Consider the following 27,500-nt stretch of genomic DNA (forward strand, 5'->3'; position numbering starts at 1 on the left):
GTAAAAGTTCTGACAAAATACAACGAATAACTGATCTGTTTGGACTCCAGTCTCCACTCTGAGCTTCCCCTCGAAAGTCACTTTGTTGCCCTCTAAGGTGACTTTGTTGCCCTCTAAGGTGACTTTGTTGCCCTCTCTAAGGTGACTTTGTTGCCCTCTCTAAGGTGACTTTGTTGCCCTCTAAGGTGACTTTGTTGCCCTCTAAGGTGACTTTGTTGCCCTCTCTAAGGTGACTTTGTTGCCCTCTCTAAGGTGACTTTGTTGCCCTCTTTAAGGTGACTTTGCTGCCCTCTAAGGTGACTGTTGCCCTTTAAGGTGGCTTTGTTGCCCTCTAAGGTGACTTTGTTGCCCTTTAAGGTGACTTTGTTGCCCTCTAAAGTGACTTTGTTGCCCTCTAAGGTGACTTTGTTGCCCTCTAAGGTGACTTTTGTTGCCCTCTAAGGTGACTTTTGTTGCCCTCTAAGGTGACTTTTGTTGCCCTCTAAGGTGACTTTGTTGCCCTCTAAGGTGACTTTGTTACCCTCGATGTTTGTAGCGAGTCCCTGACTCATTGTTTGTTCCAGTATTGTTGTTCTTTCGGGTGTTGTTGTTTCTCTTCTCGTCCATACAGAAGGAAACAGTAGTTTGAGCACCAGTACGAAGTTTTCAATAACTGCCCGTGCTGACTTCCTCTCCCTGAAGATGGCTGACAATAACAGAACAATCATCAAACTTTAAAATGAGCGTGCAGAAGACAGAAGAGAACCTGAGGGAACGTGGTGGAAGAACCGAGCTCCCCGGAGAGACCAGAGAACTGAGGTCCACTGCAGCAGCACCGAAGGACGAGACCGCCGTCCTGTGAAAGGAGATATTCACCATCATATCCTTCATTCGCACTAATTGGAGTCAAGACTTTAACTCCCCTCAGTTCCACTGCTCTGTTAACATTTAGAGGAATCCCAGCAGCCTTTGAGCTTCAGCCCTCAGGAAGGATGATTGCTGGAGAACATCACATTATGTGGTGAGGAGGTTGTTAAAGAGCTCTTCTCTCTCTTCCATGTCTCCAGAGGAGGGTTAGTTGATGCTGCAACTGATGTGGTTTAGTGAAGGTGTAAAGAAGTTGTAACACACACACACACACACACACACACACACACACACACACACACACACACACACACACACACACAGCGGGTGGAGATGAGAACTGTTCATTGATGCCTTCAGTCACAACATCCAGTCTCTCTCCTGTGGATCTGGTGTGAAATGTTCTCTGGTCTCTGAGGACCTGCTGGTTTGGTGAACGTGTGAGGCTGTCTGAGTGTGCTCACTGCTGATTGGCTGCAGCTCAACATCAGTTGACAACATCAAGTCTGTAAAATGGTTCCGATCCAGAAGTGTCTTCAGCTGCAATACCAGCGAGTGCCACTAGAGGTCGGCTCCAAAAAGCCTCCGGCTCCATAGACTCCCATTCAACTTCTCTCATCAAATCCAAAGTGAATAAAATGTGTCCATCAGTTATCTCGGTGTTGTTAGCTAAAGTCACTCCTTCTTATTAGTTTTCTGGAGGTCCATCTGAAAATAATCCCTCATTCATTAGAAAAGAAGATTCAAGAAGACCTGTTTTTGGGGGCGTGTCTGTTTGATTGACAGGTCTGTGGTGCAGTCAGGTTACAGCTATCGGTGGGCGGGACGTAGTATCGTCAGGTTTCCGATCAGATCGGTCAGATCCACCGCTGGCTCCTCCCCCCGCTCGTCCAAATATGGTCACTTCCGGCTCCAAACCGCTCCGAACTAGCAAAGATGGTGACGGACAGAATCTGAATTGGAGGCTTGAGAATGGGAGACGTCACCGTTGGTTGCTGATTGGTCAGAGCAAACCTTACCGTGAACAGAGTTAGAAACACAGCTGAAGAAGAGATTTCACATCATTTGAACTAAATCAGAAAATGCAGAATTCCCACTAAACAATTTCAACCCAACAAACCTGCGTCTTGTCCCACACGTCGATATCCAGGAAGTGTAACGCTGACGGCTGCTGACCTGTAAAAAGACAGAAGCTGCACGGTGCCGCCCGGCGCTCATTTGCATGAAAATAGTTTGTGGTTTGAACTCTTCTGCTGCACTGCAGAGTTTCTACTTTTCATGAATCCCCAGCGTTCATTTCATTGTTTCCTCTGTGAAATAAATGGGATGTTCATCCTCGTGCTGTGTATTTTATTTGAATGACAGAACAGTATTACATTTTGTACCAAACAGTTTTTTTCCCCTCAGAGACTTGTTGGTCTGCTGCACTCTATTAGGAGATGTTCGGAGGCAAATATATTAAAATCATTTACTAAGTGCAGCTGGTGAATTAGCAGATATTTCATTATGCATATGTCCTCCCGGAGCCATTAGTGCGAGTGATGCTGCCTGCAGCGCTCCCTCTGAATCTGCATATTTCTGGCATCATGACTCGCAGCGCCTGTTTTGGGTTTCAGCTGCTGTTTGAAGTGAAGCTTCGCTGAAAGTCTGTCAGCGTCTCTGCCGGTTAAACTCGGCAGTTTAAAGATGAAGAGATGTGAAATGCTGCCTTGGCGCTGGTTTGATCACTTCATTTGGTTGATGTGCGTCTCCCACACGGACGCCCGTGGCGCTGCTCGCTGTGACAGATTGGAGCAGGTTGGTGCAGGTTGGTGCAGGTTGGTGCAGGTTGGAGCAGATTGGAGCAGGTTGGAGCAGGTTGGTGCAGGTTGGTGCAGGTTGGTGCAGGTTGGTGGAGATTGGAGCAGGTTGGTGCAGGTTGGTGCAGGTTGGTGCAGATTGGAGCAGATTGGAGCAGGTTGGTGCAGGTTGGAGCAGATTGGAGCAGGTTGGAGCAGGTTGGAGCAGGTTGGAGCAGATTGGAGCAGGTTGGTGCAGGTTGGAGCAGGTTGGAGCAGGTTGGAGCAGATTGGAGCAGGTTGGAGCAGGTTGGAGCAGGTTGGAGCAGATTGGAGCAGGTTGGAGCAGGTTGGAGCAGATTGGAGCAGGTTGGAGCAGATTGGTGCAGGTTGGTGCAGGTTGGTGGAGATTGGAGCAGGTTGGAGCAGGTTGGTGCAGGTTGGTGCAGATTGGTGCAGGTTGGAGCAGATTGGTGCAGGTTGGTGCAGATTGGTGCAGGTTGGTGCAGAGAACATGAACATGGAGGATGATTGTTAACTGGAGTCTCGTTATCCTGCCGGCTCCGAGCGGCGCTGAACTCCAGTTCTTTGGGTCTCTGAGGATCCGGACCTTGAGCCCACTGCTGTGTGCTGAGGTGATGGATGGAGCTCGTCAGTATTCAGGGTCTCCGGCTCCGTCCTGGACTCATTTATCCAGCGAGGAGGTGGACGGTGCAGCTGAATGAGCCGCGGCCTGTCCTCCCGTCTCTGCTGTTTGTCTGCAGGTTCAAGGTTGATTAAATACGTTTGGCTTCGACTCTCCTGAGATTTGAAAAAAAAAATCTCCTTGGAGGGTTTTTAATGTGGTCAAACTCAGCATTTGTCAGAAATGATAAAGTTGAGCCTGTGTGAATCGTGATGGAAAGTGACTGAACCGAGGAGATGTTGACCATGAGTCAAATGTCAGTATGACATCCAGCAGGGTTTATTTCACATCTCTGACTTTCTCATCACATTTATTATTTTTTCTGTTAATCTGGAGGCCTGAAACACAAATGTCAGACAGGTGGTGTTCTTTAGAGAGCGAAGAGGAGGAGGAGGAGGAGAAGGAGGAGGAGGAGGAGGAGGAGCGCTTGTTTTGTTGGAAGGTGCAGCAGTTTAAGATTCCGGCAGGCTCTGAGGTCAGCCGGGGTCAGTGTTGAGGTTCGTCGGCCAGCAGGTATTCAACATTTAGCCGCCTGTGTTTGTGCTCCGCTGGTCGCGCCGTCGGAGACGTCGGCTCTTCAATAAAAAGCCGTCGGTGTTTTTAAATCTCTGCTGAGTGTTCCTCAGCGAGCCGCCGCTCCCACCACACATTATCTCCTCAGGGAGTACAGCAGCCTGCGTCTGAGAGCCGGCCCTCTCACTTCAACTCTTCACTCCGCTGTAATTCATCCACCACCACCCACAGGGAGGAAGGCTATCGGAGGATGAAGAGCTGCAGGAGGACATTAAACCTGTGGAGGATCATACATGCAGTTATCTGTTGTGCATCAAGTACAAGCTGCAAATTTAGATTAAAGAAACTGTCAGGAAGTTCATCTTTAAATCTGCTATTTGAAGCATGTTTGCAAAAGTCAGTGACTCGGCAATCTATTTAATTGTGTTCATAGATATAGAGTTCTAGTTTTAGAGTCCTTTAAACATTCTTAAATGTGGCGAGATGTTAAAATTCAGTTTGGAAAATGTTGCTGCTTTATTTTTAATACCACTTTCTGTAAATAAAGTGAGGTTTTCCTGTTGAACAATGAAATGATCACCATGTGGTGGATGTTGGGAGGCCGATGAAGGATGTTGACTGTATATAAAAGTGGATGTCGTGCCTCAAGCTGCAATACCACTGAATGCCACTAGAAGTCGGCTCCAAAAAGCCTCCGGCTCCATAGACTCCCATTCAACTTCTTTCATCAAATTCCATCAATAATTATAAAATAAGCTTCAAAAAGATGTGTTTGGGGGCGTGTCTGTTTGATTGACAGGCCTGTGGTGCAGTCAGGTTACAGCTATCGGTGGGCGGGGCGTAGTATCGTCAGGTTTCCAATCAGATCGGTCAGATCCACCTCTGGCTCCTCCCCCAGCTCGTCCAAATATGGTCACTTCCTGCTCCAAACCGCTCCGAACTATCAAGATGGTGACGGACAGAATCTGAACTGGAGGATTCATAACGTTCACAAACCAACGATGACATCACTAATGGTTGATGACATCACTGATGGTTGATGACATCACTGATGGATGATGACATCACTGATGGATGATGGAAGCTGTGTGTTGGTGGTGGAGAATTGGTGCGGAGTGACGATGTGTTCCTGCTGTTGTGAGGCGTTGAGTCGATCACCTCTTTTCACTGCGCTGAGATTAAACCTGCGTCTCAGTGATAAAAATCCACTTCCCTCCTCAGGTGCTCGTTGAGGCTAAAAAAAATGTGTCGCTGTTGCCCAGAAAGTTCAGCTGCTGTCAGCCTCTCAGAGCTCCGTCTCTCAGGATGTGGGACACTTTGGGGTTTGTTTGTTTCTGTGAAGCTGAATTTGAATTTGAAGGATGTTTGTTTTGTGCTCTGTGATTGGTTAACAGAGGCGTGCGACAGGCCGCTGGTGTCCAACCTGCCGCCGTCGGCCTTCAGAAGCTCCTCCCAGCTGTCCGGCAGCCACGCGCCGGGATTCGCCAAACTCAACCGGAGAGAAGGTGAGGACGAGTTGCTGCTGACTCGGTGATGTTTGATCAGACTGCATGTGAATGAAGTGTGACTAGTGAGTTCAGAGAGCGTTCCTGAACGCAGCACGGTGACGCAAACAGAACAAACAGCTAATATTGCTAAAAATCAGCTAAACTCAAGTTAACAACTAGCTAACAAAGCTAACAAACAATAATGTCACTAATAAACAACTAAAATCAAGTTAACAACGCTAACAACCCACAGAAGGTCCCAGCAGAACTCAGTGTTGGCAGTCTGACTCTGGGGACTAAATTCACGGTTGCACAACCCCTTGAACATCAAAGAAAACCCCGCTGGTGTCTCCTGACCTGAGGCGCCTTCTTCGGTCTCCGACGGTGAAGCTCCGCCCCCTCTGCGGAGACGTGATCTTCTCCTACAGAGTTTAATTCCTGGAAGCTAAATGCGAGTAAGAAACAAGTTGAAGGTCGCCGTGACATTTGCGGTCGCGGCTTAGAGAAGATTTTCATCGTCGACCTTTTGCAGCCTGTCGCCCGGTCCGAAGCCTCCGTTACTGACATTTCACGTTTCTCCTGAACCGTTAGAGGACGGAGCGACCCGAACCTCCCACAGACGCAACACCAAAGAAAGCCTGAACCTTGTTTATGTGGGACGACTGACAGCTGTCAGTCACAGCTCACATGGTCTTCTTCAGTTTGGTTGGCATCATGTGACCTATTAGAGGTCGATTTTATTCGTACTTTTTGGACCATAAAAGAAGTTACTGCGAACAAGTGAGACAAAACAAAGCAGAATGAAATAGGAGGCGATCAGCTGGGTTTCACTCCTCAGTCACATGACCTACGGCATCTTCTCCAGAGTCAGTTTGATTCTGAGGCAGAACGCGAAATCAGCACTTCTACCGGATAAATCATGACGTCGTCGTAAAGAAACGGAGCGGTCCGTCCCGCTGGGCACCAAACTGCTTCACCTCATCATGTTTCTGGGATGAGGAGTTTTCCTGGGAAGGATCTTTCCATCTCTGGTGTCTGCTGTTGCGTCACGGTTGTTGTCTGTTTGTCTGTCTGAATGATTTGGGACGTGATTGGCTGGGAGTGAACATGCAGTCAGACATCTTGAAGGAAACCTTCTGTCCATCAGGACGTTTCTGGAGCGCAGTTTGATCTCCAGATTAGTTCGTTCTCTCTTCAGAATTACCTGAATGCAGTTTTTACCTCAAAGCTCGTTCACACAGCAGCAGGTCGATGGAATATTGGGGTGTGTGTGTGTGTGTGTGTGTGTGTGTGTGTGTGTGTGTGTGTGTGTGTGTGTGTGTGTGTGTGTGTGTGTGTGTGTGTGTGTGTGTGTGTGTGCTCTCAGTGGGACTCTGGTCTGCATCCTCCTCCTTCAGAATCCGTCCATCTGGTGTTTGAGCTGTGTGTTGTCATTTTTGGCACACACACACACACACACACACACACACACACACACACACACACACACACACACACGCACGCACACACACACACGCACGCACACACACACGCACACACGCACACACACGGCATGTTACCTCCTCCTGTCCTTCCTCCTCCTCCTCCTCCTCTTCCTCCTCTCCCTCCTTCTCCTCCTCTTCCTCCTCCTCCTTCTCCTCCTCTCCCTCCTTCTCCTCCTCTCCCTCCTCCTCTCCCTCCTCTTCCTCCTCTCCCTCCTCCTCCTCTCCCTCCTCCTCCTCCTCCTCCTCTCCCTCCTCCTCTCCCTCCTCTTCCTCCTCTCCCTCCTCCTCCTCTCCCTCCTCCTCTCCTCCTCCTCTCCCTCCTCTTCCTCCTCTCTCTCTCCTCTTCCTCCTCTCCCTCCTCCTCTTCCTCCTCCTCCTCTCCCTCCTCTTCCTTCTCTCCCTCCTCCTCTTCCTCTTCCTCCTCCTCCTCTCCCTCCTCCTCTCCCTCCTCTTCCTTCTCTCCCTCCTCCTCCTCCTCCTCCTCCTCCTCCTACTCCTCCTCCTCCTCCTCCTCCTCCTCTCCTTCCTTGCCGTGCTGCATTACATAATGTTTTAAGTGTTCCAGTTGGTATTTTTAGTTATTAAAACATTGCATGAGGTGTCGGCACTAATCTGAGAGAACAGCTGACACGGTGCTCTTTGTATTCTCAGCTGATCAATAATTCAGCTCCCCTCTGATCGATCACTTCTTTATTTTGTGGAGGAAAACATCCCGAACCTAATGACCTGCAGCTCAGCTGGTCAACCCAGAACCACACCCCTCCTTCATGGACCACCTTTAATATGAGAATGGATATGAATCAATGAGACGTAGCGTCTCATTGATCTGTATTGGCATCAATATCAGCCTGTCGTCGGCTGAAAAATCTGATTTTTAAACAATTCTATCTTAAATTTCATATATTAACTTTATCAGTAAGAAGTGATCAGGTTCAGTATTGATCCTGGTGCCATAGTTTCTTTTTATTATTTCTTTCCATTTTTAACACTTTGTCGTAAGTCTCAAGTTCATTAGCAGATGTTTTACAGATGTTCAGTTGACACAGATGATTTTTACAGATGAAATGGTGATTTTTTTTTTTTATTTTTTTATTTTTTTACCTCAAACGTGACCTGATGCTTCTTTTTCTCAGAGATATGAAAAGTGAGAAAATGCCGACGTCGCTGTGGGTTTTAAATTCCTCGGTAGATTTTTATTTATGTCTCACTACAGCCTCTAAATGGATTTAAAGATGTCTTCTCCGATTAATTCTCATCGTTCTGCTTTCCTAACAGAAAAGTTGGATTTTAGTTCAGAATAAAAGGTCAAGCAGTGCGATTCATGTTGTTGTTTTTTGTGAGCTGATTTCATCTCCACAGAAATGGAATAAATCACCTGGTGTTTTTTTCTGTGGTGTCCTCCTGCAGGAGCCGGAGGCTGGTCTCCTCTGGTCTCTGACAGATATCAGTGGTTGGAGGTCGACCTGGGCGAGCGGACCAAGATCACGGCCGTCGCCACGCAGGGCCGCTACGGCAGCTCTGATTGGCTGTCGTCCTACCTGCTGATGTTCAGCGACACGGGACACAACTGGAAGCAGTACAGACAGGAGGACAGCATCGGGGTGAGTCCACGACTCTGGAGTTAAAACTGCATCACGTCACAGGTGCATTGTTTCATTATTTATTCTTATTTTTTGTATTACTCCTTTACACAAGCGACTTCATTTAATTGCTCCGCTTTTGCTTCGTATCGACTGTGTTCCTCCGCAGGGATCAATAAACACGTTTTTTTGTTTGTTTTGTGTAATTCATATCCAGCGATGTGGCGCCGTGCGGCTCCATCTATCCTGTACAGATAAACCGAGTCGTCACAAGTTTATCTTTTCATTTATAATGTATGAGCCGGCGTTGTGAGCTCTGCTGACTCTGCAGATCTGCTGACACAACATTTAGCAACAGATCCCCAACGGAGAGGAAGTCAAGTGTCTCTCTCCGTTTTATTTGTTTTACGTCTCACTTTTTCACTTCTGCCTCTGTCTCTCTGTTGGACTTTTTAAAGAGGGACTCAACAGGAACAGAGAAGTGAATACAGAGTCATAGACCGTCTCAGATAACAGCTGATCCTTCCATACCTGTTGGATTGTACCAATATTATTTATTGGAAACTCTATTTTTACTCTACTGAATATGAGGAAATATAAATAAAACCCATCCTTGATAGATTCAATTTTAAATTTAAAAAAATATTAACAATTATAATAAAACCCTGTTTCCCAAAAAGTTGGGATGCTGTGTAAAATGTAAATAAAACCAGAATGTGATGATCTGCAAATCATGTAAACCCATATTTAATGTAAAAATAGATCAAACAGAACATATCAAATGTTGAAACTGAGAAATGTTATTATTTTGTGAAAAATATCTGCTCATTCGGAATTTGATGGCAACAACATGTCTCTAAAAAGTGGTGACAGGATCAACAAAAGACTGGAAAAGTTGTGTAAAGATGAAAAAAAAAACCTGTTGGAACATCTGACAACTAATTAGGTTACCATGGCAACAGATCAGTAACATGGTTGGCTATAAAAAGATGATTTCAGAGAGGCAGAGTCTCTCAGCAGTGAAGATGGGAAGAGGTTCACCACTCTGTGAAAGACTGTGTTGGAAAATAGTTCAACAATCTAAGAATAATGTTCGTCAACGTAAAACTACAAAGAATTAGTGGATTTCATCGTCTACGGTTCATAATATCATTAAAAGATTCAGAGAATCTGGAGAAATCTCTGAACACCAGGGACAAGGCTGGAAACCAATATTGGATGGTGGTGATCTTCGGGCCCTCAGGCAGCACTACATTAAAAACACACTATTCTGGAGTGGAAATCACTGCATGGGCTCAGGAACACTTGTGAAAACCATCGTCTGTGAACACAGTTCATCGCTGCGTCCACAAATGATGTTAAAACTCTCCAAAGAAGAAACCAGATAGAAACATGATCCAGAAACACCGCCGCCTTCTCTGGACCGAGATCATTGAAGATGGACTGAGGTGAAGTGGACAACTGTCCTGAGGTCTGATGGATCACAATCTGAGATTCTGTTTGGAAATTATGGACGCTGCATCCTCCAGGTTAAAGAGGAGAGGGACCATCCAGCTGGTTATCAGCGCTCAGTTCAAGGAAACACTCCTGTGGGACGTATTTGAGGGTCGAAACAAACGAATAACCTGAATAGTCGTACGGGTCAGAAGACTTGTTTTAAATGTTTATTTGTTCTTTTTATTTGTAAGAAGCAGCTGGTTTGAACTCAATTTCTTCCCCACGTTGCTGTTCAGCATGGAGACTTTTCACCGGAATAATCTGGTCCCTGATATCCAACAGTCAGCGCTGCACCGCTTCACCACTGCGTGACGTTTACTGATGTTCCTTCTGTGTTAGCAGGACGTTTTTATGACTTCTTGCACCGCTGATCACGAGTAACAACACGTCAGAAAACACGGCGTGACGCGGCCTCGCGAGGTGAGACGGATCAGCTGATTAATGAAGAGATCAGTCAGATGGACCGCGGAGGCAGCGAGGCTTCACCTCCCGCCTCCGTGTCACATCCAGGCCGGGACGAATCAGGTCGGCAAAACACAGTATGTGGAGTTTCGTACCTTCGAACCTGGAAATGTTCCCGCTCCGAGGATGAGCCGAGGATATCCATCTGATCTGAGAACAGCTTTAAAAACATGATCCGACGCTCGACGGGAACTCTGCTCAACCACAGACGCAAATCAAAGTGTTTCTGAGCCTCTGAGAATCAGAGAGGTTGTCGGAGGAGGAGGGAGCAGACCGAGGACCAGGGGAGGAAATATGTTGTTCTTCTGTTTCCCCTCTGGGTCGTCCCCCCCCCCCCTCTCCCCGGGTGCTTGGAAATACTGCAATCCATCTTTTTCTTTATTGCCTTTCTCGTCTTTATCTGTTTGTTTTCTCGAGCTGAAGAGAAACGAGTCCGACTTTTCTTCTTTAAACTTCTACGGATTTACTTCCTTTTATTATTTGCTTTCTCCGCTGTTTATCTTCCTATTTCTTCTCCCCATGTGATTTTTCTTTCCCCCTTCATGATTTCTCTTTTGTCATTTTTTCCTTTTGGTAGTCTTCACTCCACTCTTCTTTTCCTAAATCAAACTTCATGCCGGTTGGCTCAGAGCTTTGAGCCGATGATACGCTCACATTCTGACAGTCTCATACACAGGAACAGGACTCGTATGAGACTGTCCTCAGCACTTACCGTGACCCATGTTCATGCCGTGACATGGTTTGGTTTCAGGGAGGAGGTCGGGGTTGATGATCGGGTCAACAAAGTTAGTGACTTCCTGTGTGTTTCCAGTCTTTTCCAGGGAACAGTAATGCCGACAGTGTGGTTCAGTACAAGCTGCAGCAGCCGGCGGTCGCTCGCTTCCTGCGCCTCCTCCCTCTGGACTGGAACCCCAGTGGACGCATCGGACTCCGGCTGGAGACCTACGGATGTCCCTACGGTCAGTCTGGCCTTCTACGGCAGAAACACCCGCTGACTTTCACCCTGTTTGCTCTTCCATTGTTGCACCGCCAGGCGTATTAACAGTTCCCTTTCGTTCCTTTTTAAATTTCTCAGTTTCTACATGTTCCTCAGCTTCACAATGAAGTGAAAACAAATATGCTGCAAACATGTTGTCGTATTTATTTATATTCAGGATTTTTTTCTTCTGGCTTCTTTGTGGCGATAAACACGAATATTTAGCCGCAGTTTTCTTCTTCTGAGCTATAAATCGATGCAGCTTTCAGACACCAAGAGAAATCAAATGTTTCCCTCCTCTTCGTACTTCAGCCACGAAAACATGCTGCTGCTTCATTCTGTCGGCGTTGCTTTTATTTCCCATAAGATTTGGATGCTATTGATTGGTAGGAGGATGACACTTCTCCTCGTCTCCTTCACGTCCAAACTGAAGCCTCTAAAAGGTGAAACTATCCTGTTTGTCTGTTTTCCTGAAGGAGCGGGTGTTTGTAGTGTTTCGTTCTCTCAGTGTTTTGTTTCCTTTATGATTTCTTTCCTTCACATGAACACGACGTCATCATGAATATCAAAAACAACTCCACGTGTTTATGTATACGTGCTCAAATGGTTCATTTTGAAGGCTGATTTGCAGTAAATTTTCCAAAGTGACGCACTGTAATTTCACCAATACAAATAAACAGGTTTATAAAAGTTTCTTCTGTCTTTCTACAATATCTTAAAACTCAAGTGGTTTCCTTTTTCCCCAATTTAAATGTATTTATTTAACAGTAAAGAAATAAAAGCATCTCACTTCAGTTCTTCAGAAATACAAGTAGATCTTTGGTTTTTAATTGGTGATGAAATCATTGCTTGTCATCATTCAGCTGATCCTGAAAGATTGAATTTCCATTTACGTTTATATAGACATCCATGTTTTTATACTTTTATCAGGCAGTATCATGTTTAAACAGACAGAAATCACTGCATGGGCTCAGGAACGCTTCTGAAAACCTTTGTCGGTGAACACAGTTCATCACTGCATCCGCAAATGTCCCACTTTTGTTAATGTGATATCTCAAAAACACCGCAATGGAACTCCTTTTAATTTGGCACAAAGGTTCACTTGGTCTCAACGATGAACTCATAAGATTTTGGGGGTCAAAGGTCAAAGTCATAGTGACCTCACGTCCTCTAATTCTCGTGAACGCGTTATCGCAGGAACGGCTTAAGAGAATTGGCCACAAACGTTCACTTGGACTTAAAGAGGAACTGATCAGATTTTTGCGGTCAACGATCGAAGTCACATTTCTCTTTTAGTCAGATCCTGAATGTGTGACACTTATCTTGGGTGCTGATTGTACAGATCTTCTGTGAGTTGGGTTGAACATGTGTGTGAAGCAACATCCAGATTTGAAGCATCGTCTCTTGTCAATCAGCTTTATGAGCCAAGCGTGTGAACACATAGAAGGATTCCTTTAAAGTCTTCACTACATATATTATATGAGTTTTGAGAGACTGGTTGAAACAGGCAGACAACTACGAGCTGCTAATTGTATGGCTTGACTTGAATATAGACATTCGTGATGTGGTATTGAGGTGATTCCAGGGTTTCACAAATATCTCAGTCGTCAGCTCAGTGGTTTCATTTAATGAATATGACCTCATATCTGCAGCCTCAGCTGTACTTTGTGCTAACTGCTTATTAGCATTGATTAAAATGCCAAAACGCTCCACTAGGATGCCGAACCTGGGAAAGTATTCGTGGTAAATACGACCTCACAGAGCTGCTACAGCGGCTGTAGACATAGAAAATCTAGATTAACTTGTAGGTTTGCAAGTAAAGACTCATAACAACTGGACCAGCAAATCTCTTAACTTGCGGACTCGTGTGTTTCTATCATGATACTGACTGCGGTGATTTGAATATAAGTGAACTATAACCTAATTGATGTATCTACCAAAGCCAAAAATAATCATCGCTATGTTCTGGGGATAATTACGGGGAATCGGGCTGATTATAATAACATAAAAACATAGAACAAAATGTAATCAGGGACTTAATTAGAAAGCTGGATGGTATATAGAGGAGTACAGTATTGTTTTCACACACGGAGGATGACTCAGTGGTTCGGAGCGTGAACCTGCTGCTCTGTAATCAGCAGGAAATTCACTGTACAACGCAATAAGAGCATTCCTGCAAGCAGAGCGGGTGTTTGATTGTGTTCGAGTCGGAAGGAGGGAGAGACTCGCCAAGTTCATTAAAAAAAACGTTCAGTCAGAGAAATTAGTTGTGCAGCTGAAATGGAGGCTGAGCTCAGCTGATGCTGTTTTTTTAACAGTTTGTTCTTTGTGCCACCGGCAGCGTTAAAGTCACCTCAGCTCACCTCGGCACAGATATCACACGATCACGAGACATTAACGGAGAGATTCTCCAAGAAAAGTCATGAACAGAAAACAGATTCAGTCCCTCGTGTGTCACATATGACCTCTGGTCTCTGTTCTGTGTTTCAGCCTCCGATGTGTTGGGTTTCCACGGCGACGGCGGCTGTCTGGTGTACCGGCCGAGTCCCGGGCCTCGGCGGGCGTCCAGAGAGGTCGTCTCTCTGAAGTTTAAAACCCTGAGGAATTGTGGGACGCTGCTGCAGGCGGAGGGACGGGAGGGACTCGGCCTCAGTCTGGAGTTGGAGAGAGGAAAACTGCTGCTGCTGCTCAGACGAGGTACAACACGGAACAAACATACTCGTAACCACGGAGATGAACTGATATCTGCTTCAACATACCGGAGTGTAAAACAGAGAATATCAGCAGTATTTTCAGAAGAAAAGTGGAGATTAGCTGTATGAAAAAAACCTCTAACATCTTTTATTAGGAAGAAAACAGGCTGAAAAATGTACCACAAAATGACAAATAATGAGAGGATGCATTAGCATTTCAAAGAAAAACTCAATTGTTTTGTGGGAAATGATATTATTATAAGACTGAGCGCTATAGCGTCAAAACTTAACAACCACAATCATAATTACAAGTTCAAACAATCTCCTCAATATTTGTGGGAACCTGCAACTTTGCTAAATTCCTGAAATATTTCCTCAAAAACGTTGTGAACAAGAAGCTCTGCTGAAAGTATGACATCATAAAGTCTCCTTTTTGACGTTTCCTCGACTCCCCTCGAGCTCTCTCTGCCTCTCGGTCCTTTCTGCTGCAGCTGAGACGGTGTCGTGGTCTTTATGTTCCTCCACAGAGCAGAGATAACAGATAATCTGACGATCGGTGCGGCAGAACATCTTCATCACCTCGTCGTGAAGAGAGCAGATGTTCTCCTGGAGCTTCTTGGAGGGGTTCACCAGCTTGTGTTTCTTTAATGGAGCGACATCATAATGAGGCTGAAGGTGTTTCTCACAATAAGAAACCAGACAGAATAAACAGGACTTGACAGCTTTCAGTTTTCTCCCAGTGCAGACAGCCGTTAACAGCTGCTCTGCTCCGGGTTAAGGAAGGAAACTCTTCTCTGTAAAAGAAAGGAGACATTTCCTTCTCCGTCGTCCACCAGCTGATTTGTCCCGTTTTAAACTGTTGAACAACGTTCAGCTGTAACCAGGAAGCGTCTCTGGTATCATCTGTCCATCACCGTGTGTCGAACAGAACGTCTGTATGAAGGCCGATGACATCATCAGCTCCTCTGAAATAACTTCAGGTGTTTTTTTGTTTTTTTATTGGCTGAGACGGCCGACGTGCACGCTGGCGCCTGATTGGTTTAAATCTCAGCTGCTGCGTCTGTCTGGTTACAGTGATGGATGGTAAAGTTCACCGGAGCGTGTGTTAGGGCTCGCAGGTGTGTGTGTGTGTGTGTGTGCGTGTGTGTGTGTGAAAGAGTGTGTGTGTGTGTGTGTGTGTGTGTGTGTGTGTGTGTGTGTGTGTGTGTGTGTGTGTGTGTGTGTGCGTATGTGTGTGTGAAAGAGTGTGTGTGTGTGTGTGTGTGTGTGTGTGTGTGTGTGTGTGTGTGTGTGTGTGTGTGTGTGTGTGTGTGTGTGTGTGCTGAGTCATCACCATATGGCTCACCTGTCAACAGGATCCCCGTCTGGCTTCATCCGTCCATCTTTTTTTTTACTCTCCGTTTCTCCGAGAAGTTTTCCCTCCTTTATTTTCGTCTTTCCTTTTCATCCCGACATCTGTTTCTCTGGATTGCTCCTCGTCTCAGCATCCTTATCTTCCTCCATCCTCCCGTTAATCCTCAGGCCTCTATCTTCTTGAAGAATGGAAAACAGCTCCTGCAAAGATAAGATATGACTAGATGAGACTTTATTAGTCCCGCAGTGGAGAAATGTAGTCAGCAGCGTAAGAATACAGGTAAGAAAGAAACATTTATAAATACACGCATAAGCTCTAAAATTAAATAAACACACCTTTGACCTTTAAAGTAAAAAAAAACAAAAGACATCTTATTGTCTGAATTGTGTTATTATAACCTTGACTGAGAACGACAGACGGTCACGTGACACACAGGAAGTCCTGCTGCACCTGAAAACAAAAACTGTCCTGTTAAAGGACGACTGCAGCTCAGAGGGAGGAAGTCCAAACCATCTTCTCCTCTCCTCCCCGCTCACCGCTGCCGGTTTGTCTCCTCAGATCTCGCCGATCTTGATGTTTTCCTATCGGAGGATTCATTTATTCTCTCTCGTTTGGAGCGATTCTTTTCCAAAAACAACCTTTTTTATTATATTTTATTATTATTGTTTCAGCGCCGGCTGTATTTCCTCCTCTGAGAGTTTTCGCAGGTCGCAGGTTGTGTGATGTGGGTCACCTGCCGTCATCAGGCTGCTTCACTTCAACGCTGCTCGCTTTATGAGGCGACTCATCTGCACAGAGATGCCAAGTCTGAGAGTTTTTACTCCTCGGAGGACGCCGACATCACGTGATGGAGGACGGAGCTGAATCCCCACCGCTCAATCGCACTTTTTCTGCGTTTATTTTATCACATCTGCTTCCCGGAGACATTTCAGTTTGATTTGTGTCTCCGTCAGTCATTTGTCCACCAACTCTTTTCCGACTCTTCTTTAGAAGATCCAGCATTAACGATTGATTTGTCTGAACATGTCCATCGATGCTGGAGACATTTGAAGATAATTACACGCTGGCAGCTGGAGGCCTCGACGATGCCCTTCAGCAAGAAATCAAGTTTATAACCTTTGTTAACACGTCCATGTTTTTTAAACACTAGAAGACATATGATCACGTGCCTCAGGAAACAATCCCAACAAGCTCTCAGCAGTTTGAGTCAAAAGACCTCAAGCTACTCAGTGGTCTGAAAATAAAAACTTTAAGTTGAAATAACAACATTTCTTTACATAAACAAGTAAACAAGAAAAGTTTAGTTCATTCCACTAAATTCCATCATGTTGTTTTACAGTGTTGGTTAGCTGTTCCTGTACATTTAATACAGGTTGTGGTCAACGCCCCCAAAAACAGGTCTTCTTGAATCTTCTTTTCTAATGAATGAGGGATTATTTTCAGATGGACCTCCAGAAAACTAATAAGAAGGAGTGACTTTAGCTAACAACACCGAGATAACTGATGGACACATTTTATTCACTTTGGATTTGATGAGAGAAGTTGAATGGGAGTCTATGGAGCCGGAGGCTTTTTGGAGCCGACCTCTAGTGGCACTCGCTGGTATTGCAGCTGAAGACACTTCTGGATCAGAACCATTTCATTTTTGTTTATATATATATATATATATGTATATATACAGTGAATGAGTTCAATATGAAAAGAAATGCAGAACTTTTGTCGTGGTCGTTGACATCAGCCTCAGTCATGTGACTCTTTATAAGTTTCCATTTTCCCCTTATTGTCCTGAATCAGTTTCTATTTTTAAAGAAACTGAATTATTTCCGTCACTTCAACCTTCCACAGTGTAAGAAAAGAAAAAAAGAAAAAAGAGCAAAGCTGTTGATAGATTTGCAGAAGCATCGCTCAGCGTGCGACCCGATCTGTGAATCATCTCGGTGACAGACGTCGAGCTTTATGAGAGTCAATCGCCGAAATAATTACACGAGGCGTTTCTCCGATAGGAGCCATCAGATCGTGAAACGCCGTAATAGGAAGAGCAGACAAGATGCAGTTAAGTGATATTGTCTGCAGGGCGTGAGCAGAATGATGAAACGATAGAGGCTGTAATGATGATGCAGACACTCTCAGGGTTTATTTTACTGAGCACCGTCCTGTTTTAATAAAGTCTGATATAATTAATAATAAAAAAAAAACCATCGTAAATACAAAGAAAGTTGTCTCGGACAACTTGGACTGAAAGAAAAAAAACAAAATGACCACGAGGAGAGAGAGATGAAGAGCAGGAAAGAGACGGATCTATCGATTAATATGAGTCCTGCAATTTTCTATGTTTTGGCCTCTAATCTTTCACATTGATCTCCACCTCCTCGTCCCCATTGTTCACGCAGTAATGAAACCCTCCATCCTCTGAAACATCCATCCTGTGAGGGCCTCGTCTCCTCCTGCAGCGTGATCATCTATTATCTATTAATCAACGGCAGTAAAGAGACCTTGTGTGGAAGTCGTGCCGTCCCTCCTCTATCGCAGCGTCTCGTTCAAATAAGTCAGAACTGCGTTGAAAGGAAAAGTTAAAGGAAACCTTACTGACAGGGTTCAACTGCCTGTAGTCCGTTTTGGGGTTTTTTGCACCTCTTCATGTTGTTAAAGAGTTTTAGACACTTTAGATGAAGCCTGAAGTCTGAAAGGCATTTTTCTATTTTAGAAAACTTTTATTTGATTTGTAAAAAAAACATAAAAAAGGGACATTTTACTGCTTTTTTCCCCCTTTAGACCTGTTAGCAGTGAAATGTCCCTTTTTTATGTTTTAACAAATAGAATAAAGGTTTCACAAATCAGAAAGTGTTTTTAAAAAAAAAAAAAAAATCTTTATTCTCTCTGTGGTAATTTCATCCAGGTTGGACCTGTGTGAGTACTGTAGTTTTGGACCTGGACCGGGTCTAAAGAGGTCCAATGGGGAAAAAAAGCAGTGAAATGTCCCTTTTTTAAAAATATTTTTACAAGTCGGATAAAAGTTTCCTAAAATAGAAAATGCGTCTCAGACTTCAGAGTTCAGGTTTCATCTAAAGTGTTTAAGAAGCTTTAACAACATTAAAAGATGTGAAAAACTGAAAATGAGCATCTCAAAGCTGGAAGTAAGGTTTCCCTTAACGACAGGAGAGTCTTCCTCTCCTCTCCTGGATGAAGATGAAGATGTTTTCTGTAAATATCAGACATCTTATTTGTCCATCATCTTCCCGACTGTCGGTTTCTGTCTCTGAAGTTTCTCCCTGAAGACTCTGATACATTTTTAATGACTGACTGTTTCTGACGGCGTTGTTTTCTCAGCACAAACAAAGTTCCTGGTGCTCATCTATCATTAATGAAGTCTCGCTGCGTTTCTTCTGCAGCTTTTTTAAGAATGATCACAGATTTGCCTTTTCATTTTAAGATGCGACTACGCAGATGTTTCCAGCAGTTTCCTAATAATTTGAGCAGCGGTGACCCGCCGGTGTCCCGCCGGTGTCCCGCCGGTGTCCTGCCGGTGTCCCGGGTGTCTCGCAGTGACCCGGCGGTGTCTCTCCCCGCGGGATGCTGAGAGACGTGAGATATTTAGAGGAGCCAGCGTTCCCTCGACAACCGGTAGGATTGACAGCAGGTCAGAAAACAAACAAACAAACAAACAAACAAACAAACAAACAGGCGCTCAGATCGGAGAAAATAGATTCATAACTGATGGAAACAAACCTGGAAATCAGAGGAAAATAACAAATACGTTGAATTCAACTTTGATCCGTTCCTTCTTGTTTCTTATTTATCTGCAGATTCGATTTCGTGTTGATTAAAAGTCGCCGTCTGTCGTTAGTTCCATCCATCATCCATCCATCCTTCTTTCTCTTCACCTCCTCCCCCTCCTCCTCTTCCTCCTTTTCCTCCTCTTGGTTATTCCTCCTTCTCATCCTCTTCCTGTTACCTGACCTTCATCCTCCTCTCCTCTGTTTCCCAACCTCCAACATCCTCTTCACTCCTCCACCTCCTCCTCCTCCCTGTCCACTCCTCCAGGTAGTACCTCCTCCTCCTCCTCCTCCCTGTCCCCTCCTCCAGGTAGTACCTCCTCTTCCTCCTCCTCTGAGCCCCAACTCCTCGCCTCCCTCGGCAGCCTGCTGGACGACCAGCAGTGGCACCGGGTGGTTCTGGAGCAGAGGAGCGCTCACCTGAACCTCAGCGTGGACAAACACACGGAGAAGGTTCAGATCCCTGAAGAGTTCAGGAGCATCGAGCAGGTGACACAAACACACAACCTACACAAACACACAATCTACACAAACACACAACCTACACAAACACACAATCTACACAAACACACAACCTACACAAACACACAATCTACACAAACACACAACCTACACAAACACACAATCTACACAAACACACAACCTACACAAACACACAATCTACACAAACACACAACCTACACAAACACACAATCTACACAAACACACAACCTACACAAACACACAATCTACACAAACACACAACCTACACAAACACACAACCTACACAAACACAACCTACACAAACACACAATCTACACAAACACACAACCTACACAAACACACAATCTACACAAACACACAACCTACACAAACACAACCTACACAAACACACAATCTACACAAACACACAATCTACACAAACACACAACCTACACAAACACACAATCTACACAAACACACAACCTACACAAACACACAACCTACACAAACACACAATCTACACAAACACACAACCTACACAAACACACAACCTACACAAACACACAATCTACACAAACACACAACCTACACAAACACACAATCTACACAACCTACACAAACACAACCTACACAAACACACAACCTACACAAACACACAATCTACACAAACACACAACCTACACAAACACACAACCTACACAAACACAACCTACACAAACACACAACCTACACAAACACACAACCTACACAAACACAACCTACACAAACACACAACCTACACAAACACACAATCTACACAAACACACAACCTACACAAACACACAACCTACACAAACACAACCTACACAAACACACAACCTACACAAACACACAACCTACACAAACACAACCTACACAAACACACAACCTACACAAACACACAACCTACACAAACACACAATCTACACAAACACACAACCTACACAAACACACAACCTACACAAACACAACCTACACAAACACACAATCTACACAAACACACAACCTACACAAACACACAACCTACACAAACACAACCTACACAAACACACAACCTACACAAACACACAACCTACACAAACACACAATCTACACAAACACACAACCTACACAAACACACAACCTACACAAACACACAACCTACACAAACACAACCTACACAAACACACAATCTACACAAACACACAACCTACACAAACACACAACCTACACAAACACAACCTACACAAACACACAATCTACACAAACACACAACCTACACAAACACAACCTACACAAACACACAACCTACACAAACACACAACCTACACAAACACAACCTACACCAACACACTGTAAAGACATGCATGTCGTTGTCTCAGCTGAGCGTCGGTGCCGTCCGGAGCCTCGACTCCGGGAGGAACTTCCACGGCTGTCTGGAAAACCTGCTGCACAACAACGTGAAGCTGAAGCAGCTGTTTCAACACGGCGACCCGCAGGTGGATGTGAAGGTGAGCACACGTCTCCCCGAAATATCAGAACAAGATGAACACGCGCCTCAAAAAAATCGTCGATACGCAGTGAAATATTAGCGTCTGTAACTTCTGTGATGACGACGGATCTCGTAAACCGTTATGTTCAGCTCCCAAGTTTCTACATCTGACAGAGAAAACAGAAATCTGGAAGATAAACTCTTCTTGGACCTCCAGCAGCTGACGAAGCAGTTTCCTCCAGTTGTCGGTGTGTGCAGATGTCTTCATACATGTCGACATCCTCTAGAAATCACCTGGATGCTGATGCTGCTGCTCGCTGCCTAACGAGGTCTTAACGAGGAGAACCAGAGTCAGAGATTCAGAGATTCAGAGATTCAGAGAGTCAGAGATTAAGAGAGTCAGAGAGTCAGAGAGTCAGAGATTCAGAGAGTCAGAGAGTCAGAGATTCAGAGATTCAGAGTCAGAGATTCAGAGAGTCAGAAATTCAGATATTCAGAGTCAGGGATTCAGATATTCAGAGAGTCAGAGATTCAGAGATTCAGAGAGTCAGAGATTCAGATATTCAGAGATTCAGAGATTCAGAGGGTCAGAGTCAGAGATTCAGAGAGTCAGAGATTCAGAGATTCAGAGAGTCAGAGATTCAGAGAGTCAGAGATTCAGAGATTCAGAGAGTCAGATATTCAGAGATTCAGAGAGTCAGAGAGTCAGAAATTCAGAGATTCAGAGAGTCAGAGATTCAGAGATTCAGAGAGTCAGAGATTCAGAGAGTCAGAGATTCAGAGATTCAGAGAGTCAGAGAGTCAGAGAGTCAGAGATTCAGAGAGTCAGAGATTCAGAGATTCAGAGTCAGAGAGTCAGAAATTCAGATATTCAGAGTCAGATATTCAGAGTCAGAGATTCAGAGAGTCAGAGATTCAGATATTCAGAGATTCAGAGATTCAGATATTCAGAGAGTCAGAGATTCAGAGAGTCAGAGAGTCAGAGATTCACAGAATCAGAGATTCAGAGTAAAGTTCATAGTAAATAATGTGTGTGTTTTTGGGTGTGCATGTGTGTTTGTAAAGAAGCCTTTTGGGGACTTGTATAGCCCCTGTTCTTCGTCCTTTGTGTTTGGCAGCGTTGGTGCATTCTCCACCACACTCTTTCATCCATCACTGTAACCGCTCCTCTGAGATGTCATCTGTGTTTCCAGAGCGTTGTAAAGCTGGCGGGGTCGATGTTCCCAGCAGAGCGGATGACTGCACCGCTCAGAACAACGGATCTGAACACCACCGGGTCACTTTGGTGTTTTTTTTAGTTTGCGTTTATTCTCAAGGAGACTCTCTGATGGGGTGATACGAGGTCACGTGGCCACGCCCCCTGTAGCTCATTAATATTCATGCTTGATGTGGTGTTATCCTCCTCCTCGTCTCTCAGGGCAACGTGACCTTCTGGTGCGCCGAGCCGGTTTCCGTCGCCGTGACGTTCCCCGGCCCACGCAGCTTCCTCCAGCTGCCGGGGACGACGGCGTCCTCGTCCTCGGGGGGCGTTTCCGTCGGGTTCCAGTTCAGGACGTGGAACAAGGCGGGGCTGCTGCTCACCTTCGACCTCCCTCAGCAAAGGGGCGTGGTCTGGTTGTACCTGAGTGAGGCCCGACTGCAGCTGCAGGTCCATAAAGGAGGCCGAGTGCTGCTGGAGCTCAGCGCAGGTCAGTTTAACCACCAATAAGATGAACTTCTAACCTCTAACGTCTTGTTATCAATGACTAAAATCTACCGCGTTAATGAAAACACATATTTATATTATTATGAACTGTTTTGCCAGGTTCTGTCCTGAACGACGGTCAGTGGCACTCAGTGGATTTCTCCGGCGGACGCGGCCGCCTGACCGTCTCCGTGGATAAAGACGAAGGTGGCGTCGCTCAGGCCACGCCCTCGTTTCCTGTCAGCATGGGAGGTCAGCTCTTCTTTGGAGGTACGAAACATGTTTGGTAACACAAATACAGAAGGTGATGATCGCAGCTGTCAATCAAAGCAGCCCCGCCCTTTAATTCTGCAGAACTTTATTCATCTGCAGAACTTCATTTAATTTAAAATGTAAACGGTGAGTTTAAATTGAAATTAGCTGCAGGGACCAAAAAACTTCTCTGTAGCATTCTGTAAACACGTTTCTGCTGTAAACATGTTTATTTATGCTGTAAATATGTTTATTTATGCTGTAAACGTGTTTATTTTGGCTGTAAACGTGTTTATTTCGGCTGTAAACATGTTTATTTATGCTGTAAAGTTTTAACACGGTTTGTGGGGACTGAGTCGCTGCTGGAGCCTCTGGTGGACATTTGAGGAACTGCAGCAGGTTTCCGCTTGTCGACACAGAAGTGTTGTGATGTTACTGCTGACTACAAACTGTCTGTTTCAGTTCGGTTTAAATGAACATTTGCTGTTGAACGACGTGTATAAAAGTTGCTGATGTCGTCGATACTCACCTTCAGTTGGTGGCCGTTTTGTAATGAAACGTATAATTCTTCGTTATCTTCCTCCTTTCATCTTCACTCTGTCCTCCTCTTCCTCCTCTTCCTCTTTTCTTTCCTCTCTGCTCAGCAGAATTGCAGTCTGGCCGGAGGCCTTTTTATCCTCCTGAACATGCATCTTCTGTTCCGTGTTAAACGAACTGCAGCAGAAAAGGAGATTAGCTGTATTCATCTGTCTTTTATTTAAATGATTTCAGCTGCTTAGAGATGCACAACAACGCTCCGCAGATCACAGCCGCAGCTTCTCTTCGCATTTCTGTTTAGTAAATCACAAAAGGTTTCATCTCTTTGTTTTATTCCCTCCTCCAGGCTGTCCCGCTGCAGACGACAGCGCCGGATGCACGAACCCCTTTGACGTCTTCCAGGGCTGCATGCGTCTCATCAGCCTGCAGAACCGGCCCACCGACCTGAACCTGGTGCAGCAAAGACTGCTGGGAAACTACAGTCAACTGCAGATCGACATGTGTGGCATCATCGACAGGTGAGAGACACGGCTGCAGATGTTTGATTTAACCCAGAGCCGGTCTTTCCTCTGGAGTGTTTCTAGCATTCGGCAGATTTAATGTATGGTTTCCCAGATTAAAATGATTTATGTCCTCGGGAGAGTTTAGCAGCAGCCTCAGAGATGTCTTCGCTCTGTGAGGAAATAACGGAGCTGTAATGAATGCAAACCCTGCAGCGTATTAACACGAGCAGTTACTAACCTTTTTAACTTTAATAAAATTGGGATCGTCAGAGCGGCTGCAGCTCAGACATCATGGATTTGGTGGTTCAATCCTTCAGCAGGTCTTTGGCCCACGTCAGAGCGCTTTATAGAGTTTTCTGTGTCCAAGCTGTGTTTGGAGATTTGAAATCATGAACTCCAGTTCTTCAAAGGTGCCTTTAATATACCAGGAGTGGGGTTTGAACCCACGAGGACATGAGTCCATTGGATCTTAAGGCCAACGCCTTAACCACTTGGTCATCCTGGTGTCTGGTGTTACCATAACGACCTGTCCACACAGACAAACTCCTTAAAGTGATTCAATCAAAATCTGTTGGTTTTTTTGTGCTTGTAGTTCAGCAAAAAAAACTAAATATTTATTACTGAAACAACATTTGATCTTTAAAACAGACAAAAACATGTTTTATTCCTTCATATTCTTGAATATTAGGAACACAGGATGAGACTGAAGAGTTCAGATGATGAAACACCATAAAGATGTGAGTTAGGACATCAGACATTACATTACATTTCATTTAACTGACAGACAAACAAAGGCAGCTGAGCAGGCTGTCAATCACAAGTTCGGCTGCATCGATTGTTCTGTCACACAACTTCACACCCGACTCAACTTTCATCTGGGAAGTGAAATCAAATTTTTCTTCTGTTTGATTTTTTTTTTTTGGCAGAGTAATTTATTTGTGTGTTGAAGCGTTGGAAAGTAACAAGCAAAGTAGAGAAACAGCTCTCGCAGCGTTTCCATTAAGGAGCACCGTTCTCTGATTGTTCAGCGGCGATGCGAGCTGTGAAATAACCACACGGACTGTTTGTTTTACTTCAGATCTGATCAACGCTTTCTCTCTTCGGCTTCTTACAAAATGTTTCTGCATCAGCCTTTTTATTTGGATTTGTCGGCTCTGAGGTTCGATTCGGGATGATATCAGTGGCGTTAATAATATTACAATTATTGCTTGTGGTTTCAGCTGCAGAACAAAAACAAACCTTCCAAAATTACATTTGTCTCCTCAAATGTCAACAATAATAACCGACTTTGGTGGCTTCTTTAAATCAAGGTTGCAGAATGCTTTGAATTAGAATATATGATGTATTTCACATTCGTGGATGTCTGAACACATTCTTACAATCAAGTAGCCTTTCGCAGTTGAATGCATGTGAAGTGAGGTGATGGAGGTTAAAGGTTCAAACATCTAGAAGGATACCAGGAGTGGGGTTCGAACCCACGTGGGCATTCACCCATTGGATCTTAAGTCCAACACCTTAACCACTCGGCCATCCTGGTGGTGAGTTTAAGGGAACGGGTTTTTTTTTTTTTTTTTTACAGGTAAAAGGATGTAGGAGGAGTTATGATGTCATGGTTTAGTTTGTTGGGTTTCCTGTTTTATTTTGAAATCACCTCCTGTGTCTGTTTGTTTTACTTCCTTCTCTTGGTTTTTTTTGTTGTTTTTTGAGCTCACCTGTGATCCATCAGCCAATCAGCACTCTGGGAAGTTCTGCCTCATTGGTCGTTGCATGTCTTCGTCCCTCTTTGGGACTTTATTTCTCTTCCTGTAAGACCTCTCATGCTTCCTGAGTTTTTTACTTTTCCAGCTGCTCTCTGTGGTTTTCATTTTCCTTCAGAATTGCGTGAGTAAAGTTTGCAGTTGTCACGTGTTTGGGTTCTCTCTCTTCCTGTGAGCTATTGTAACATATTAGAGTTTATTCTTTATATGGACATTGTGAGTATTTAGGAAAAAAGAAACAGCCAGCTGGAAACCAGTACAATTATTGTTTATAGGTTAATATGCGCGCTGCGTTTCCCTGTCTGCATGTTTTGCTCATACTAACCTTAAAATTCACATTTGGTTTAATGACTACAGTGTAAACAATATATGTGTATCAATTGACAGTCAAATAAATCAATTAAAGTTTAATAAGATACTAAAATAGAGTAATACCAAGAGGTGAAACCATCTGAAAAGTTAAAAAAAATACAATAAAAAAAAAAAATTGAAATATTAAAATAGATAAACCAAGAAGTAAAATCAGCTAAAATATAGAAATGAAGTAAAACCATTTGAAATGTGAAAATTTTGTTTTCGATAAATATTAAAATAGATATAACAAGAAGTAAAAGCAGCTAAAACATTTAAATAAATGGACAATTCAATAAAAATATAAAATGGATAAAATTCCATTAAAATCCAGACTAAAACAACAAGTTTAGAATTTGATTTTAAGAGTTATAAACACTTTCTGCATCCTTCAGGTCTGAACCACAGGAACAAAATTCTGCTTTACGGTATGTTTAGTTTTCACTCTGATAGGAATTAAAAGCTTTACAAAAAAAACAACATTAAACAATAAAAGGATTTTTTTGGTTTTATTCCTGCATATTTAAGACAAAACTCACCTGCAGCCTTAATAAAGTCCACATCTCTGGTCGTCCCTGCTGCTAACAGCTTCATCTTCCTCCCACTGAATGTGACTGCAGCACCACTGCAACACACACACATAAATACTAAATGTATAAAAATATTAAAAAAACAAGCGTTTGTGGTGAATTTCAAGTGAAAGCTAAGTGCTTTATCTGCAGCGCTGCAGCTCACCGTGAGATCACAGCAGCATGGAGATAAATGGACGGCGAGACTCGGACTGTGGCGGGATGACAGGCTGCGCTGAGTCGGCGCTTTTATCCAAAATAAAGAGGAGTGCTGCAGATTCTGTGCACTCATCTGTTTTCAATATTCCTGCCTGCGTTCGGGTCCCAAATACAACCTTAAAACGCTGTCACCGGAATTTACATAAGTAAACACAGCCGTCTGAAATATAGGTTGAAAAGAAACAAACACAGTGTGTGTGTGTGCGTGTGCGTGCGCGTGTGTGTGTGCGTGTGTGTGTGTGTGTGTGTGTGTGTGTGTGTGTGTGTGTGTGTGTGTGTGCGCGTGTGTGTGCGTGCGTCTTTCTTTTGTAGTTTACCTTTCTTGATGTAATGTGTGAGCAGATGGAGAGCAACCGGTGCGGTTCCTCCTCGTCTCCTGTCGAGCTCTCCGTCCCGGGGAACGAGGTCACGTCGTGTCTCCGTCGTGTTCGAGCAGCAGATCAGAGGCTCACCTGTCGTTTGAAATATCAGCTGAAAACGTCCTGCTGTCGTTTCACCTGCGCAGACTTAATATAATACGCAAAAATAGACTAAAATCAGCAACAACAA

General features: G+C 44.4%; 1 protein-coding gene and 2 non-coding genes across 4 annotated transcripts in view; 1 reads left to right on the plus strand and 2 right to left on the minus strand.

Moving 5' to 3' along the window:
- LOC138214104 (contactin-associated protein-like 4) overlaps positions 1-27,500 on the plus strand; it is a 56,661-nt gene that overhangs the window by 6,648 nt on the left and 22,513 nt on the right. The window contains exons 2-10 of one of the 2 annotated variants that reach the window (XM_069175474.1): positions 5,217-5,327; positions 8,201-8,394; positions 11,144-11,291; positions 13,799-14,005; positions 19,397-19,617; positions 20,970-21,098; positions 22,497-22,767; positions 22,884-23,033; positions 23,899-24,070. In XM_069175474.1, coding sequence (XP_069031575.1) covers positions 5,217-5,327; positions 8,201-8,394; positions 11,144-11,291; positions 13,799-14,005; positions 19,397-19,617; positions 20,970-21,098; positions 22,497-22,767; positions 22,884-23,033; positions 23,899-24,070 — 1,603 coding nt within the window. The remainder of the gene's footprint in view (positions 1-5,216; positions 5,328-8,200; positions 8,395-11,143; positions 11,292-13,798; positions 14,006-19,396; positions 19,618-20,969; positions 21,099-22,496; positions 22,768-22,883; positions 23,034-23,898; positions 24,071-27,500) is intronic. The other variant, XM_069175475.1, reaches the window with a different exon arrangement.
- On the minus strand, positions 24,478-24,560 carry trnal-uaa (transfer RNA leucine (anticodon UAA)). The gene has a single exon. It is a non-coding gene; the product is annotated as a tRNA-Leu (tRNA).
- On the minus strand, positions 25,510-25,592 carry trnal-uaa (transfer RNA leucine (anticodon UAA)). The gene has a single exon. It is a non-coding gene; the product is annotated as a tRNA-Leu (tRNA).

This window comes from Embiotoca jacksoni, unplaced genomic scaffold, assembly GCF_022577435.1.
Source record: "Embiotoca jacksoni isolate LCO1_2020_lvr unplaced genomic scaffold, fEmbJac1.0.p SCAF_67, whole genome shotgun sequence".
Classification (NCBI taxonomy): Eukaryota; Metazoa; Chordata; class Actinopteri; family Embiotocidae; genus Embiotoca; species Embiotoca jacksoni.